The sequence below is a fragment of the Triticum dicoccoides genome, chromosome 7B (assembly GCF_002162155.2).
Source record: "Triticum dicoccoides isolate Atlit2015 ecotype Zavitan chromosome 7B, WEW_v2.0, whole genome shotgun sequence".
Taxonomy (NCBI): domain Eukaryota; kingdom Viridiplantae; phylum Streptophyta; class Magnoliopsida; order Poales; family Poaceae; genus Triticum; species Triticum dicoccoides.
Genome location: NC_041393.1, coordinates 68,417,617 through 68,433,395, shown reverse-complemented (window position 1 = coordinate 68,433,395; position 15,779 = coordinate 68,417,617). Strand labels below are relative to the sequence as shown.

The 15,779-nt window shown below is 45.9% G+C and overlaps 1 protein-coding gene across 3 annotated transcripts; it reads right to left on the bottom strand.

Annotated features, from left to right (window-relative positions):
* Positions 1-2,264: 2,264 nt before the first annotated feature.
* On the bottom strand, positions 2,265-6,199 carry LOC119336959 (serine/arginine-rich splicing factor RSZ21A). Of its 3 annotated transcripts, none has more exons than XR_005162933.1 (7): positions 5,976-6,199; positions 5,657-5,763; positions 4,780-4,868; positions 4,283-4,523; positions 3,386-3,493; positions 2,848-3,292; positions 2,265-2,763 (listed from the first exon to the last, which is right to left on the bottom strand). XR_005162933.1 is itself a non-coding variant. In XM_037609048.1 (6 exons), exons 2-6 carry the CDS (start codon positions 5,743-5,745, stop codon positions 3,271-3,273), a joined length of 549 nt encoding a protein of 182 aa, XP_037464945.1. In that variant the 5' UTR covers positions 5,746-5,763; positions 5,976-6,199; the 3' UTR covers positions 2,265-3,270. The 3 variants fall into 3 exon arrangements, 1 of the variants encoding a protein (XP_037464945.1); XR_005162934.1 differs by having other exon boundaries at positions 2,265-3,033; positions 3,157-3,292; XM_037609048.1 differs by having other exon boundaries at positions 2,265-3,292.
* Positions 6,200-15,779: the final 9,580 nt, after the last annotated feature.

The window sequence follows — 15,779 nt, the reverse complement described above, 5'->3', positions numbered from 1 at the left end:
AGATCAATCAAGCCATCTTGGGTGGTGAACCCGAGGGAAGCGGCGGCGGCAGCCGAGCCGGCTGCAATGATGTCTTCTATGTCGGCCTCCGTCGCGTCGGCGTCGCCAAGATGCGACGAGGAGGAGGCTTGCGAGTAGAGGCCGTGGAGGAGAGGTGGCGTCGGTGAGGCTGCGTAGTCCGGCGGCGAGTACGTGTACGGGGGGGGGGGTACTGCACGCCGGCAAACGCGGGCGAGGGCGTACGCTGGACCGGGCGCCCATGGGGGAAGGTGATGTTGGGGTTGAAACCACCGTGGGCGTCGCCATCGGTGTAGCCCAGCGACGGCGTGCTTCATGGGTGTGGCGACGACGAAAACCCAGCCGGAGAGCCGACGCTTTGCTGGCTCCAGGCCGCGCGCGGGCCGTGCCCACCGGGTGGATTCATCATCGCCGCGCGCGCCGCCTCGGCTTTTTCGGCCGTCGCGCGTTCCACCTGCTCCGCCGCCGCCGCCGCCGCGTGCGCCGCTCTCTCCCTAGCCTTCTTGGCCCTGTTGCGCCTATCGGCGGTAACGACCTCCCGGCGCTGCACATCCGCCTTCCAGTCGGCGTTGGCCATGCCCGGGGGCTTGGACGGCGGCGCCCTCGGCTTCCTTTGCTTCGGCTGGGCGACGGCGACAGCTGTGGGATCCGTCGCGGCGTGAGGCATCACGTACTTCTTCGACGGTATGGCGGGCAGAAGGGTGGGGAGGAGGCGGAGTTTGGCGGGAGGAATGGAGAAGAGAGGAAGCCAAGGGAGGGGAAGCAGGAGGAAACGGCGGGAAAAGGGCCTCCTCTCGCCGACAGAGCGGCTCCACGCCACTTTTCGCTTCTGCCGGCGCCCTCGGGCGGCAACCGGTCGCTTGGGTTCAGGGCGGGATCGCCGGCTCTGGATTTGGCCAAACTGGCGCTAAACGAGGTTCTGGAGGCGCGACTGGGCCAATTTTCGGCCACCGGCGGTCCGGCACTAAAATTCACAGGATGGAGAGGGGCTGTTGGGGGCACGGCTGGAGATGCTCTTACATATAAGGAGCGTTTGAGGCCGACCGTAGATGCTTTCGTCCCGTGGAAAAGCAGCGGGCGTCGCGCTCGTGTAGCTCCCAGTTGAAAACTCGTGATGTGCGGATCAGCCAATCATCCACTCGTGATCTTGACGGGAGAAATACGGCCTGGCCGCCGGCATCTACTAGTAGCTGTTTTCTGGCTGGTTTAATTCGCCATCCATACTGTCTTAATTTGGTGCCGGTGCCAACCGCCGCATGCGTCTGCTCCCCGAACCCAACTGCCCAATCTAATCCTTGTTATTATAGTACGATGAACAGCTAAACGCCACCGATCAGCAGCAGATTTTTGTTCTGCGGCCGGGAAGCCACGGGCCCGCGGCTGATGGAACTTGGACAGCCCAACGTACGCTACGCCACTGGTTCCCGGCGGCGTGGTCGCTCCGACAGCTCAGGCAGAGGGAGGCGGCCAAAGGTAACGAGACGATGCCCGCCCAGAAGCGTCCGCATCATCATGTCACTTTGTGAAAAGCACACTCAAGGGTTTCTCCTATAACATAAAATAAAATGCGGTAACCTTTGATCAGGCATAATTATCTTCCAACACCAACTAAACAAATCCACAAGCATGTTGCATCTCAATGCAGTGAGGGCGGTGCTGAAGAAATCGATGGATGGCGATGGGCGGTGGCCGCGCGGTGAGGACAGGGTGTGCCGTCGATCAGTTGAGACATGAGAACGAAAGGGGCATGGCATGGGGTGCTTGGCTACTGAGCCATGAGAATTCGACAGGTCAGAGCTTGGCCAACCGCTCTTTTCAATAGCAAAATTATGCGGCGAGACGCCGCTAACCTCCACATTTATCTCGCAATATAGTAAAGAGGCCAGCAAACATTTCGCATGCAGCAGAGCTTTCAGCTGAGATTAATAGCGACGAATTGAAATCGCACTAACAATGACAAAGGTGGGGAGGTGAAGTGTAAGAACAAACTCGATTCTGAAACTTGAAGTTCACAAGTGCAAAATCAATTACTAGCATATTAAACCTATTGATTTCTTCTGCCAGAATTTGGCTCAGATGCTACTGAAGAAATCAATCAATCACGGAGCAACAAACTGTCAACGCAGATGAAGTCTCTACTAACGACAATAAAATAGTTCAAGCCAACCTACTCCACTCTTTTTTCATCTTTTGCACCCAAAAAAGTCCACAGACTTATTTCATGCTGCAAGGAGGCCAGCAAAGCATACCGACCAAGGGAACATTCCGCACAAATTGAAAACAGAAAGCAGATCAAGGTTATGTAACATGTCTGACACTTCAATGTCAGAACAATCTAGGATCTGAAAATTCAGGTTCACAAGTGCAGGCTCAACCAAATTATTAGAATAAACCTATTGACGAATATGTTGCATCCAACAGCAACAGAATGTGACTGGAAGATATAAGCTACCGAGGAGCTCAACCGTATGCGCAGTGAAGAAAGCAGAATGTGGAGAAGAACAGCAGGCAGCATGTCGGGGATAAGTTGAGAACGAAGAGCATGCAGAACGACGCCAACTGCCGAACTCTGCATCGCAGTCTAGACAGGCTTGCACCTCCTGCAATACTTACCCAGGTATAATTGCCCCTCAGATGACCTCATCACCTGGCATGGGGCTCAGAGGCAAGGGTGCAGGCCATTCAACTAAATACCTTGCCGTCAGTCCAAGAGAAGCAAGCAGATGCAGCTTCTGGAGACACATCCTACAAAGAAATTTGCGCTTCCAGAAGCTGCATTTATCAGCACAATCAAACCTTACCAATTTGCAAAAGATGAAAGGTCGTTACTGCTTTTTGACGAGCAATATCTTCAACGAAGAACACGCGACGCAGAGGGGTCGTCTGCAGGAACTAATACGAAGTTTGCATGGAGCAGGCGAGGGCGAGGGATGAACGAAGAGCGAAGAGCAAAACCATGAAGACATAACTGAAAGCCGTAGCCGGCCGACGCTTTTACGCAGTGCAGGACGATGCCTTTTTAACACACAAAAGAAAAGACAGCTGGTCTTAGTTAATGATACACCCATCCATAAGTTTATCTAGAGATAAAGTCAAACACAACCATAATAGGGCGGAAAAGGTTATGGGGAACTTAACCAAACTCAAGCAGTCGATGGCGGATGTTTCAAATGGGGGACATGACACTGTTCATAGCTGACGGGTATAGAGCAATATTTGCAACAGAACACTCTCCAGACATAACGTACAGCTCTAGCTCCTGCTGCGACGATACCTGGAACCATAATAGTAACGATGCATTACATACAGTAGAAATCATTCAAGGTAAATCAGTACCTGCCAAAAAAATTACTTAGATATGCATTACCCATTGCCATAGGCAGGAGATTCGTCACGTCCACGCACTGGTGACCTGCTCACACTGCGCCCACGAGCCGGTGACACACTACGACGCCTTGGAGAGCGGCTGTAGCTTCTGTTTACAGAGCATATCTTTATTTATCAGATCTATTGTTCTTCATGTAATAATATAATATAGCTACAGATTTAGCATAAGAAGCAAATGTGACAAAGAATAACAGCAGATTTGGTATGCAGGGTATTCTTTCTATGCGCTAAAACCTTCCGACTTGACTACTCAAAATGCAACTAGCGAAAAGTAGAGGTAGATAAATGTCAATGTCAAACAGAAGAAAATCGAGGAGCTTAATGTAGCCACAAGCTCAAGTAATACTGCACCAAAAATAGCAATCCCAAATTGATCATACCTTTTCCCATGTAAATCTAGCAGTTGCACAATTGCCATCATTGAGCATACTTCACAAGGTACAAGAAAATAAACAAAAGAGCAAAGATGACCCAGTTGCTATTCTTCCATGCAATTACAAACACCTTTTCCATGTCAAATACTCAACCATGAAGCAAGAAACGATACAGGAGGATTAACATCTAACAGGTAAAAATCAGAAGACAATGTCTAGAACTGCATGTAGCCATGTACCATAGCCACCCCCACAACTATACCTCATGTCGCAAAATAATTTTGAAACAAATCAGGGAACACTACGAAAAGTACATTGTTCATCATGTCATCAAAGGGTTCAAATTGCAGAACAATACTATTGCTGCTAGTCACTAATCCTTTGCATGATCATGTGTGATAGTAATGAATCTACATATCAGCGAAGTATAACAGGAACTTTTTTTAAGTATATATATTTAACAACTATTGTCTGAAAAAAAACATTAACAACTATTTGATTACCTTCTGCTATAGCTTGGACTCCTGCGGTACCTAGGGCTCCGACTGCGGCTGCGGCTTCGACTCCTGCTGCGACGCCTTCCACTGCCTAGGCCCCCAGAACCAATCCTCAGACGGCATTCACGGGCAAAGTGACCAGACTCACCACACTCATAACACTTCATCTCAGATCCACCAGATCGATCACGACCACCACGACCACTGCTTGCATTACGAGACAGCTCAACTCTCCAACCATTCTTGCCTGCATATGCAAAATACAGGGTCAGAGCCAAAAGGAGACATCAAATCCTAAGAAGTAAAAATAATATCATTGCAAAACTTCCAACAAGCTCAGTGAACAAAATCAAATGTCACAAAGAACCATGTGATATAATGGACATTCTCTGTTATCTGAATAAAACAGCCTATGATCTAACATTCAGAATAAGGAAGATTTCCATGTAGATCTTTAATTGTATATGATAGAGCACGTTCACACAAAAACACTGGCCACATACCATCTAAATCTTTAATTGCATCCTGAGCATCCCTCCTGTCATCAAAATCAACAAATGCAAAACCAGGTGGCTTCCTTGCAACCCATACACTGCTACCACAAAATAAAATTAAGCAAACTGTATCAGCATCCAGCAAATTGTATCAGCACAGGCAGAAAGTAACAAATTTATTAATGCAAAGGGTACATAACCATGCTTAGGTGATGTGTTTATCAAAAGCAAGTCAAGAAAATAAGCAATTCTAGAGGTACTTCATGGCTTGTCCCAGTGGGCCGGAACAGAAAGTTCAGATTCGGTAAATTGGCCACATATTTTGCTGTATTATAGACATTAAATAATTTGGACATGTATCCAGCTACTGGTTAATATGCAGCTGATGACAGGATTACACAAGGTAGAGTTCACCGCCCAGCCGTGCTAGAATGCATCCAGATTTATATTTTATGCTACAAACAAAAATGCATCCATAGATGGATACCAGAATTATATACAAGAATTGTAGCATGACAACAAAAATCTCCATAAAAAAATAGTACTCGTGGATAGCCAATTCATGGATATGCATAAGCAGCTAGAATTCTAGAACCTGCATAATCCAAGCATCATTTGCTACCTGAAAACTCGATTGTAATTAAAACAATATGCCGCAAACTCATCTATCGCCAAAGCATTATATCGTTCCCTGAAAACTGTCAGCCGTTCCACCATAGGTTATGGCTCACCCTCCGCCCATGCTTCTCGTCACGTAAACGTGCAATTCGAGCGGAGGCAGGAACAATCGCAGAGAATCCGCCCATGCTTCTCATCGCGTAAACGTGCAATTCGAGCGGAGGCAGGAACAATCGCAGAGAATCGAGAACATAGACGGATGACTAACCTCCGGAGAACCCCGAACACGCGGAACTCGTCCTCGAGCTCCCGGGCCGTCACAGCAGGATCCAGGCTCCCGACGTACACGCGCGCCATCACAGCGGACCACCCTACCTGCCGATAACAACGAGAGCCATTAGATTTCAACGAAGCAGGCGAAAAATCCAACAGATCGTCGGAGCAATCGAGCCGAAGGCAGCAGATCTGAAGCTCGCTGCCGAGCCCGGGTTTGGGGAACGACGCCGCGGGGACGAGCGAGCGGGAGAGATTAGATCTAGGGTTTGGAGGAGGTCGAAACAGGGCGAGAGAGGGGACCGGTCGCTCACCTTCTCCGGTCTGTCTGTAGGGACGCGACGCCGGCGGACGGCGGCCGAGACGGCGAGGAGGAGGAAGCGGACGGCGACGCGACGAGCGGACGGGGAAGATGCACGGCGACGCACGGGGTGATCGGGAGGGGAGGAGGGGGTGCGCGAGACGAAAGGGATATATTGCTATTCGGGGTTTGAGCGCTGGGCACGCCTGCGCCGGATTCCTTCTGGAAACCACGGGCGCTTTCGTGCCACTGGGCTTGCCCTGGATCGGGCTATGAGCGGGAAGAACAAAGAAGAAGGCTCCGCCTGAAAAGCCTCACCCGAATGGACCGGCCAATTCTACGGCCCGTTGACCCTGTTAAAAATGCTCATCTATTTTTCAAAATGAAAGACTGGTTCAGTTATAAAATGACAATGTCTCAAAAAAAGTTATAAAATGACATATTTCAAAAAATATGTCCGTGCATGAAAATAGATGATATGGCTTCCCAAATAGTAGTATTCGTATATCTCATGAAAACATTCATTTTTAACCAAAAAAGAAATAAAATGGAAAATAGGGAAGTGGTGAAATAAAACAAGCAATTGAAAAAAAAGTGGGGATATAAAAGAGAATAACATGAAAACATACATAACTTAAAAGGACATAGAATGCAAGCTTGGTCTAGTCCATGCCGCTAGAGGGGTACATAGTGCCTTCGTGTCTTCTATTGCTAAATAGCTACAACCCACTACCTATTTTTCCTAGTCATGCAACCACGCCAAAAAAGCAAGTCATGCGTGCAAATCATAAATTACTATTTATTGAATTACTCTGTGCATGCAATGCTGCCACATCCTAAATTCATGCGTGTTAATTATTCACAAGTTATTTTTTGCATTAGATTTTGTATTGACAATATATGTGTTGGGCGGTTGCAGCGTATCTATGTGGCCGACCCTTCAATTTTTATTAGATATGTCATTATTTTGACTGCAATTCAATTCCTTTATACGCTTTATATTTATTTTATTTTTGAATTACATTGATGTTTTTCTAGCAACTTTTTACGTGTTTCTTCTAGCAAGATTCCGCAGCAACGCGCGGGGCATAATCTAGTTCCTGCAAAGTGGATCACTCAACGTGACAAGATAAACAAGGTAGCTACCCAGAAGCACAGGAATGAGATAACTACTACAAAGTCAGAGACAAACATATATCCCCAAGTTCACCCTCTTGAGAGGGGTGCTAATCTCTTTCATATAGGCGGGAGCCCAACGAAGCACTTCACAACACAAAAAAGGCTCGCCTTCTTTTCCTTGAGCTCGTACAATAAATTCTTGAGCTCATCTGAGTGGTAGACCTTAAGTCGGCCTCTCAATCTTCACAAATTAATCCGGGTAACAATCCACAAGTTTGAAAGCGTTCGGGCAACACCAACCAGCTCGTAAATCCCCAAGAGTAACAACCAATGTGATGACTCAAAGAAGATTTAAATTAGCTTGGACGAATCATTGATTGGGGGCTCATCTTTCTTTCCCTTCAAGGGCACAAATGATTTAGGACACAAGGTAAGGATCTTCTCAAGTTTTTGTGGGCCAATATGTTGGGTTTTACGGTAGGATGCGTCGAGTGCAAAATAAAATTTTCCTACGCACAGAACATCCAGGAACATGCTACGGGAATGGATCACAGATCGTTACCACTAGACGCGCAGTATCGTGCAGCGGAAGAAGAGTTGGGGCAGCGCGTCAGCGTGGATCGTCTCCTTCTCGTCCGATCTCCCTCGAACAACCGGTCGTCCGATCCCATGTACAAGTTCACCAGAGCGGCACAGATGCACCGCCTCTAATGGTATCCACGCATGCAGGAGGAACACCGTGTTGTGGACTGCTAGGTCCGATCACACAGTCGGCAACGAGTGGAGGTGGCTATTAGCAACACATGCAAAGCCCTAGTGACGATGCCGAAGCGATCAATCTCTGAGTGTGCCGCACCTCCACTTTATATAGGCGTTCGTCGCAGGCTCAACACTTGGGCCTCACACGGACCCTAAAGGCCAAAATCTATTCGGACGTGATCCGAGTCCGAGTAGGATCACATCTGACTCGTGGAGTCCGATCCGGCCTCATAGGTTCCTTCCTTTAAGCGCGCGACCCCTTAGATTCAAGTCAGCTTGGTCGCAGGTCACATCACCTCCGACCTGCTCGGCTGGTAGCGGCCTCTAGCAAGGTGTGCCAACCATCAAGCAGACAATGAAGCCGGTTGGCGTACCTGTACATCACACTTCCATTCCTTTTGCCATAAGATATATGTTGCCAGGTTCAAGGCGAGTCTGTCATCCTTGTGCTAGGCCGACCTCTTTCTCATTCCAGTGATGCCGACCACAAACCGGATTATCTCATAATCCTTGTCGCATGGCCATGCTTATCCTGGTCGGATCACACAAGGGCCCCAGAGTATATCTCTCCTGAACGGAGGGGCAAATCTCATCTTGCTCGACCATGTCTCGCAGCATGGGTCTGGACAAGCCTGAAACCTACCTTTGTAACTACCCAGTCACGGAGTAGCGCTTGGTTGGGCCAAAGCAAGTATGTCACCATCCCGAGTATATGCGCTAGCTCAGGTCTTAGGACATAGAACGTATGTTGTACTAGAGACTCACAGATGACATATCGCGGCGTCTCATAGTTGGGTCTGTCCGACTCGGACCTTATCTCAACTCGAATCCGACTACGTCGAATCCGACCAGATCCTTCCGAGTCCATATTATCCGGTTAGCATCCAATGATCCATGGCTGGTGAGACCAAGCCATCGCCCGTGTAATATGCTAGTCTAGTCGGCTGCACATCGACACAACCCTTTCGACTAGCGACCTTTTAGGACAATCATCATAGAATGCATAGTCTCACAAACAAGTCACATACTTGTTGACACACACCATTGATAATGTCCAAGGAGTATCTTTATTCATAAACACATAGGAAATATCATCATACATGATTGCCTCTAGGGCATATCTCCAACAGTCTCCCACTTGCATTAGAGTCAATCAAATAGACATCGAAAGCCCATAGCTCTAACGTGCCCCTAATGCTTGGGTTGTGGAAGCGGCTTAGTCAACGGATCTGCAACATTTGATTCCGTGTGAATTTTGCATAACTCTACATCACCATTCTTTACAATCTTTCGTATGAGGTGATATTTCCGATCTATGTGTCTGACCTTGTGGTGATTTCTCGGCTCATTTGCTTGTGCGATGGCACCAGAATTATCACAATGAAGGTTCAACGGTTTTACCGAGGCTGGGAAAATACCAAGATCATTCAGAAAGTTCTGGATTCAAACACCTTCCTTTGCAGCTTCACAAGCCGCAATGTATTCAGCTTCAGCGGTAGAATCGACCACCGTATCTTGCTTGGAACTCATCCAGCTCACTGCTCCTCCGTTCATGACATACATGAATCCGGACTGTGATCGACAATCATCTCTATCGGTTTGGAAACTAGCAACGGCGTAACCCTTTACGCAGAGCTCCTCCTCACCTCCATAAAACATTTCCTTAGTCCTTTTTAGGTACTTTAGAATATTCTTCACCGCTGCCCAGTGCTATCTCTTGAGCTTGCGTTGGGTTTTCCCTTGAAGAGGAAATGGTGATGCAGCAAAGTACTGTAAGTATTTCCCTCAGTTTGAGAACCAAGGTATCAATCCAGTAGGAGACAACGCACAAGTCACCGAATACCTGCACAAACAATCAACAACTTGCACCCAACGCGATAAAGGGGTTGTGAATCCCTTCATGGTTACTTGCAAAAGTGAGATCTGATAAAGATAGATAAATGATAAAGTAAATATTTTTGGTATTTTTGGTTTATAGATTGGAAAGTAAAGACTGCAAAATAAGGAATGGCGACAGAAATTGGCAAGTTGACGAGAAACTAATAAGATGTAAACGAGATTCAACATAATGAAAAAGAGACCTGGGGGCCATAGGTTTCACTAGTGGCTTCTCTCAAGATAGCAAATATTACGGTGGGTGAACAAACTACTGCCGAGCAATTGGTAGAAAAGCGCAAAGTTATGACGATATCTAAGGTAATGATCATGAACATAGGCATCACGTATGTGTCAAGTAGACCGAAACGATTCTGCATCTACTACTACTACTCCACACATCGACCGACTCCTGCTTGCATCTAGAGTATTAAGTTCATAAAAAACAGAGTAACGCATTAAGTAAGATGACATGATGTAGAGGAATTAACTCAAGCAATATGATGAAAACCCCATCTTTTTATCCTCGATGGCAACAACACAATACGTGCCTTGCTGCCCCTACTGTCACTGGGAAAGGACACCGCAAGATTGAACCCAAAGCTAAGCACTTCTCCCATTGCAAGAAATATCAATCTAGTAGGCCGCACTAAACCGATAATTCGAAGAGACTTACAAAGATATCAAATCAAGCATATAAGAACTCAGAGAAGAACCAAATAATATTCATAGATAATCTGATCATAAATCCACAATTCATTGGATCTTGGCAAATACACCGCAGAAGGATATTACATCGAACAGATCTGCAAGAACATCGAGGAGAACATGGTATTGAGAATCAAAGAGAGAGAAGAAGCCATCTAGCTACTAGCTAGGGACCCGTAGGTCTATGGTAAAGTACTCACGCATCATCGGAGAGGCAATGGTGTTGATTGATGTCTGCTAGAACTACGTCGGTATTTCCCCAAAGAGGAAGGGGTGATGTAGTATAGTGACAATAGGTATTTCCCTTAGTGATGAGACCAAGATTATCGAATCAGTAGGAGAACCTCCTCACACCACGTAAACAGCACCTACACACAAATAAAAATACTCGCAACCCGATGTGTTAAAGGGGTTGTCAATCCCTTTCGGGTACGGCGCCTCAAGTAGGCAAATAACGTGAGGTAAAAAGTGGTAGATAGGATAAATAGATCACGGAACAAATAAATTGCAGCAAGGTATTTTTGTATTTTTGGTTTAATAGATCTGGAAATAAATGCAAGAGAAAATATATCGCAAAGGCAAATATGATGAAAAGAGACCCGGGGGACGTAGGTTTCACTAGTGGCTTCTCTCGAGAAAAAATAGCAAACGGTGGGAAAACAATTACTGTTGGGCAATTGATAGAACTTCAAATAATCATGACGATATCAAGGCAATGATCATTATATAGGCATCACGTCCAAAATTAGTAGACCGACTCCTGCCTGCATCTACTACTATTACTCCACACATCGACCGCTATTCAGCATGCATCTAGTATATTAAGTTCATGAGAAAACAGAGTAATGCAATAAAAACAATGACATGATGTAGACGAGATCCGTTTATCTATTGCGGCAGATATAGATCTCATCTTGTTATTCTTAGTAGCAACGATACATACATGTTGGTTCCCTTTCACTACTAGGGAAAACCCTAGCAGTAGCGCTGGTTTTGTGCTCACTAGTAGCGCGGGTAGGCGCGCTACTAATAAGGTGCTACAGCTATTGCTTAGCAGTAATGTGTGCCCGCACGCGCTACTGCTAGTACAAATAGCTGCAGCGTTTGTTCAGTACCACGCTACTGCTAAGGTAACTACTTGGAGCATGTTTTCTGTCCATCGCTACTAGTATTCTTTTTTTTTTAGTGTATTTATACGCCATCATACAAATATTGATACAATACCAGTTATGAGGTCTACATCATTATGTCCATAACAGTGTGTCAAATGAAGGTGGATTAGGTTCAAGTGGAGGCAATATGTGGTGCATGTCAAAAGTATACTATTAATCCAAACTTGATCTAGTTTGGACTAGTAGTACTTTCGATGTGTACCACATGTTGCCTCCACTTAAATCTAATCCGCCAGCACAAGCTATTTAATCATCATCATAGTCATTACCACCAACAGTATTTATTTAATCACCACTAACACTAGCTAATAATAATCATCATAGTCATTACCACCAACACTAGCTATTTTATCATCATAGTAATAGTGTAGCACATCATCATCCTCAAACTCATTTCTAGCTAGCTAATCACTCATGCTGCTCTCTCTTAGGTAAAATAACATAAAACATGTATAGCTCTCCTCCTTGATCAAGCTGGAGCATGCAGATGAACATGTCTCCTAATCGTGGGTAGCACATCTGTTTGCTGCCCCCTAGTACTTCTCTGCGCTCCCCCATCACATATTTGGTCCAGTCTTGCACTATTAAGCATCTGTCGCTAATCTTGAATGCACTAAAGTAATCTGTAGGATATCTTGGCCGTAAGCTCATACTCATGGTACCTTTAGTCTCGATCCCATAAGGCACAACATTCATCGGGAGTCCCTGTTGAAGAACATCGTATGATAACATACTTAGCAATGAAGTTTAGCTTCAAAAGTAATGTATGGAAAAGATGCACTAAGGACAAATAGTAAAAATCTTACCATCCTTCCTAAATAGATGTGACCGTAGTTCATTACGAACACTATTGGTCGCACATTTTCAGTACTAACATTTCTAAATGCAGGAAAAAAATTTGTCTTGACAGTATCAAGATCCTCAAGCCATGAAACATAATGACTGAGCTCCTCGCGGTTGAGTTCAGCCCCAGGACAATATACGGTCCTGTCTACCAAGCGTTGTACATGTTTGCTTGCACCGAAATAAGCTGACAATACAAATTAGTTGTCAACTATTTTTGGATAAACAATATCAAAGACATAAATATGGTTGAGAAACTTACATGATGGTATAACTGGAGGTGTCTGCACATCGACCCAGATGTCGGTATTACCTTCAATATCATCTTCCGGATGAATATCAAAGGTGATAACCATATCAGGCTCAAATGCATAAGTCTTGCATAGTGCTCGCCATGTTTTTCATCCAAAATAGGTGTAGTCATCTGAATTGTATAATTTTGCATGGAAAATATAACCATGCTCGGTCTTCAAGTAAACTTTCTTTTCCTCCGCACTATGACTGAAACCTATCTTATCCAATACAAAAACTCTTGCATGGCAGGGGATACGCTAGTAGAATAGTAAAAAAAATATAAGTTGAAGCAAATGAAGCAGATGTCATGCTTAATTATGAAAAAAGACTTGTCGTTGTGACTTACTGTATCCACTTCGAAGTTCTCGTCCAGCTTGATGCTGAAGCGCCTATCATCATCTAGGAAGATTCCGTCGCACAGGCCGCACTCGTCTTCGCAGTATTTGCAAATACCGAAATCCTTTTCGTCGTTAGACATTTCCTATGTTCATAGTTAAAACATTAATTGAAAATCGATCGAAGACAACTATCAGGATACTCAACACACAAATCTGGGGCACTCGATATTTCCTACATATTCTGGCACAAGTCATGCCAAAATTCACGGAAAAATCCGGCATGACCTTTGCTAAAATAGGACATATCGAGCGCCTGAAATTTGCCGGAACGGAAATGAATCAACACTCCGGCAAAACATAGGCCACTCGAAGGTGTAACCTGCAAACATGACCGGCCACTTGGATATTGAGCAACACAAGATATACATTTCAAAATATCTTATAGGACTCAAATTAGCATGCATTCAATAAGCAAAAGTAAATCATCTCATGCGTTTGTACATCGTCGAATATTATCACTAATACATCACGAATAGTGTCATACATATAACATCACTAATACAACTAAAACCCTAGCACACAACGGGTATCGGCGCGGGCGGTGGACACCCACAGAGAAGGAACCATCACGGGATCATAGCTCCAGTGAGATCCCCGGAGAACCTGCCAGGTATTGGAGAACGACCTGTGCTCCAACGCAAACAAGTAGCAACGGACGTGCGCGTCCTCCTCACTGACACGGTGACGCACCACCTCTGCGGAGTCCTCGAGCCTCTGGATCGTCACTGGCCCACGCGACCGCCACCAAAGAAGGTTCGGGTCAACGACAGGCTGGCTCCTCACCAACCTGCGCCCCCCGGTAGGTAGCGCCTCCCAGTACCACCCCGGCGGAGCCCAGTCCCGAACATGGCCGATCTGGTCAAGCAAGTGTCGTCCTCCGCCGACTCGACAACGAGGATGCGGGATAGGCATCGTCCACGTCGAGGAGGGAAAAATTGCTTTAACTAAAAAATAGCAACAAGTTCTTACTAACTAGTTCTATTAATTCAACTAGTTCTTACTAAAAATAAACTTACTACAAATAAAAATATTCTAGTACCTAATTAGTACCTAGTTCTTACTAACTAATTAGTACCTAGGAACTACTGCCCTAATTACCATCTAATTTGATGAACCTATAGGGGTGGAAAGTGGTAGCGGATATTTCAATTATCCAACTATAAAGTGAAATAAGTGGTCAAATTTTACTCATTTTATGATTCATCTTAGAAATTTGATTCGTTTTCACCCTTACATGAACCCTAACTCATTTGAGCCGCATCCGCATACGATTTGTTTCCACTCTTACATGAACCCTAACTAATTTGATGCAACTAAAATATAAAGAAACCCTAGGCAGAGGTAGGGGAGAGGGAGGAGTGGGCGTGCTCACCTCGGGTGCCTGCGACGAGGGAGGGGCAGGGCGGCGTCGAGGTCAGGGTTGGGGCTCGGGCGCGCGGCGGATGGCGGCCAACGTCGAGGTCGGGGTCGGGGGCGGCGTTCGGGGCGGCGTTGAGGTCGGGGGCGGGGACGTCGTTGAATCTGGGGTCAGGGCGGTGTAGAGGGTGCGGAGAGCGCGCGGTGGCCGGCGGGCGACGGCGGCGACGAGAGTGGAGAGAGTTGGATTTGGGGGAAGTGGCCACGTGGGGAAGGACGAACCCCGTGGTTAAGTCAGAAGTAGCAGTAGCGCGTTCCAGGAAAAGCGCTGCTGCTATCTTAGCTACAACGCGTTCTGTGATACACGCTACTGCTACTCCTTTCTCTTTTCCCCCTTTTTCATTTAGTTTCCTTCACATTTTATTTTTTTTCCTTTCACCTTATTCTATTTCTTTCATTTTCAATTACCTTTCTATTTTCTTTCCATTTAATTTTATAACGTTTAGCAGTAGCGAGTTTATATTAAAACGCGCTGCTACAAATAAGGTAGCGGTAGCGCGGTTCGTCATAGGTCGCTACTACTATGTGTAGCCTATCGGCTAAGCCGTGGGAATTTTAGTAGTAACGTGTTTACAGCCAGACGCGCTACTGCTAGATCTTTATCTGCATCGCGGTTTCCTCAGGCGCGCTACTGCTACTTAGCACCAACATGCTTTTTTGACCCACACTACTGCTAAAGTTTTGTGTATAAGGTTTTCCCTAGTAGTGTTTCTGTCATGGGATCAAGCACCGTAAGATCGAACCCACTACAAAGCACCTCTTCCCATTGCAAGATAAATAGATCAAGTTGGCCAAACAAAACCCAAATATCGGAGAAGAAATATGAGGCTATAAGCAATCATGCATATAAGAGATCAAAGAAGACTCAAATAACTTCCATGGATAAAAACATAGATCTGATCATAAACACAAAGTTCATCGGATCCCAACAAACACACCGCCAAAAGACTTACATATGGATCTCCAAGAGACCTTGTATTGATAATCAAGAGAGAGAGAGAGAGAGGAAGCCATCTAGCCACAAACTACGGACCCATAGGTCTACAAAGAACTACTCACGCATCATAGGAGAGGAACCAATAGAAGTGGTGAACCCCTCCACGATGGTGTCTAGATTGGATCTTGGTGGTTCTGGACTCTGCGGCGGCTGGATCAATATCTTGTCGACTCCCCTAGGGTTTCTGGAATATTTGGGTATTTATAGATGTAAGTGCATCTAGTGCCCCTTAGTGA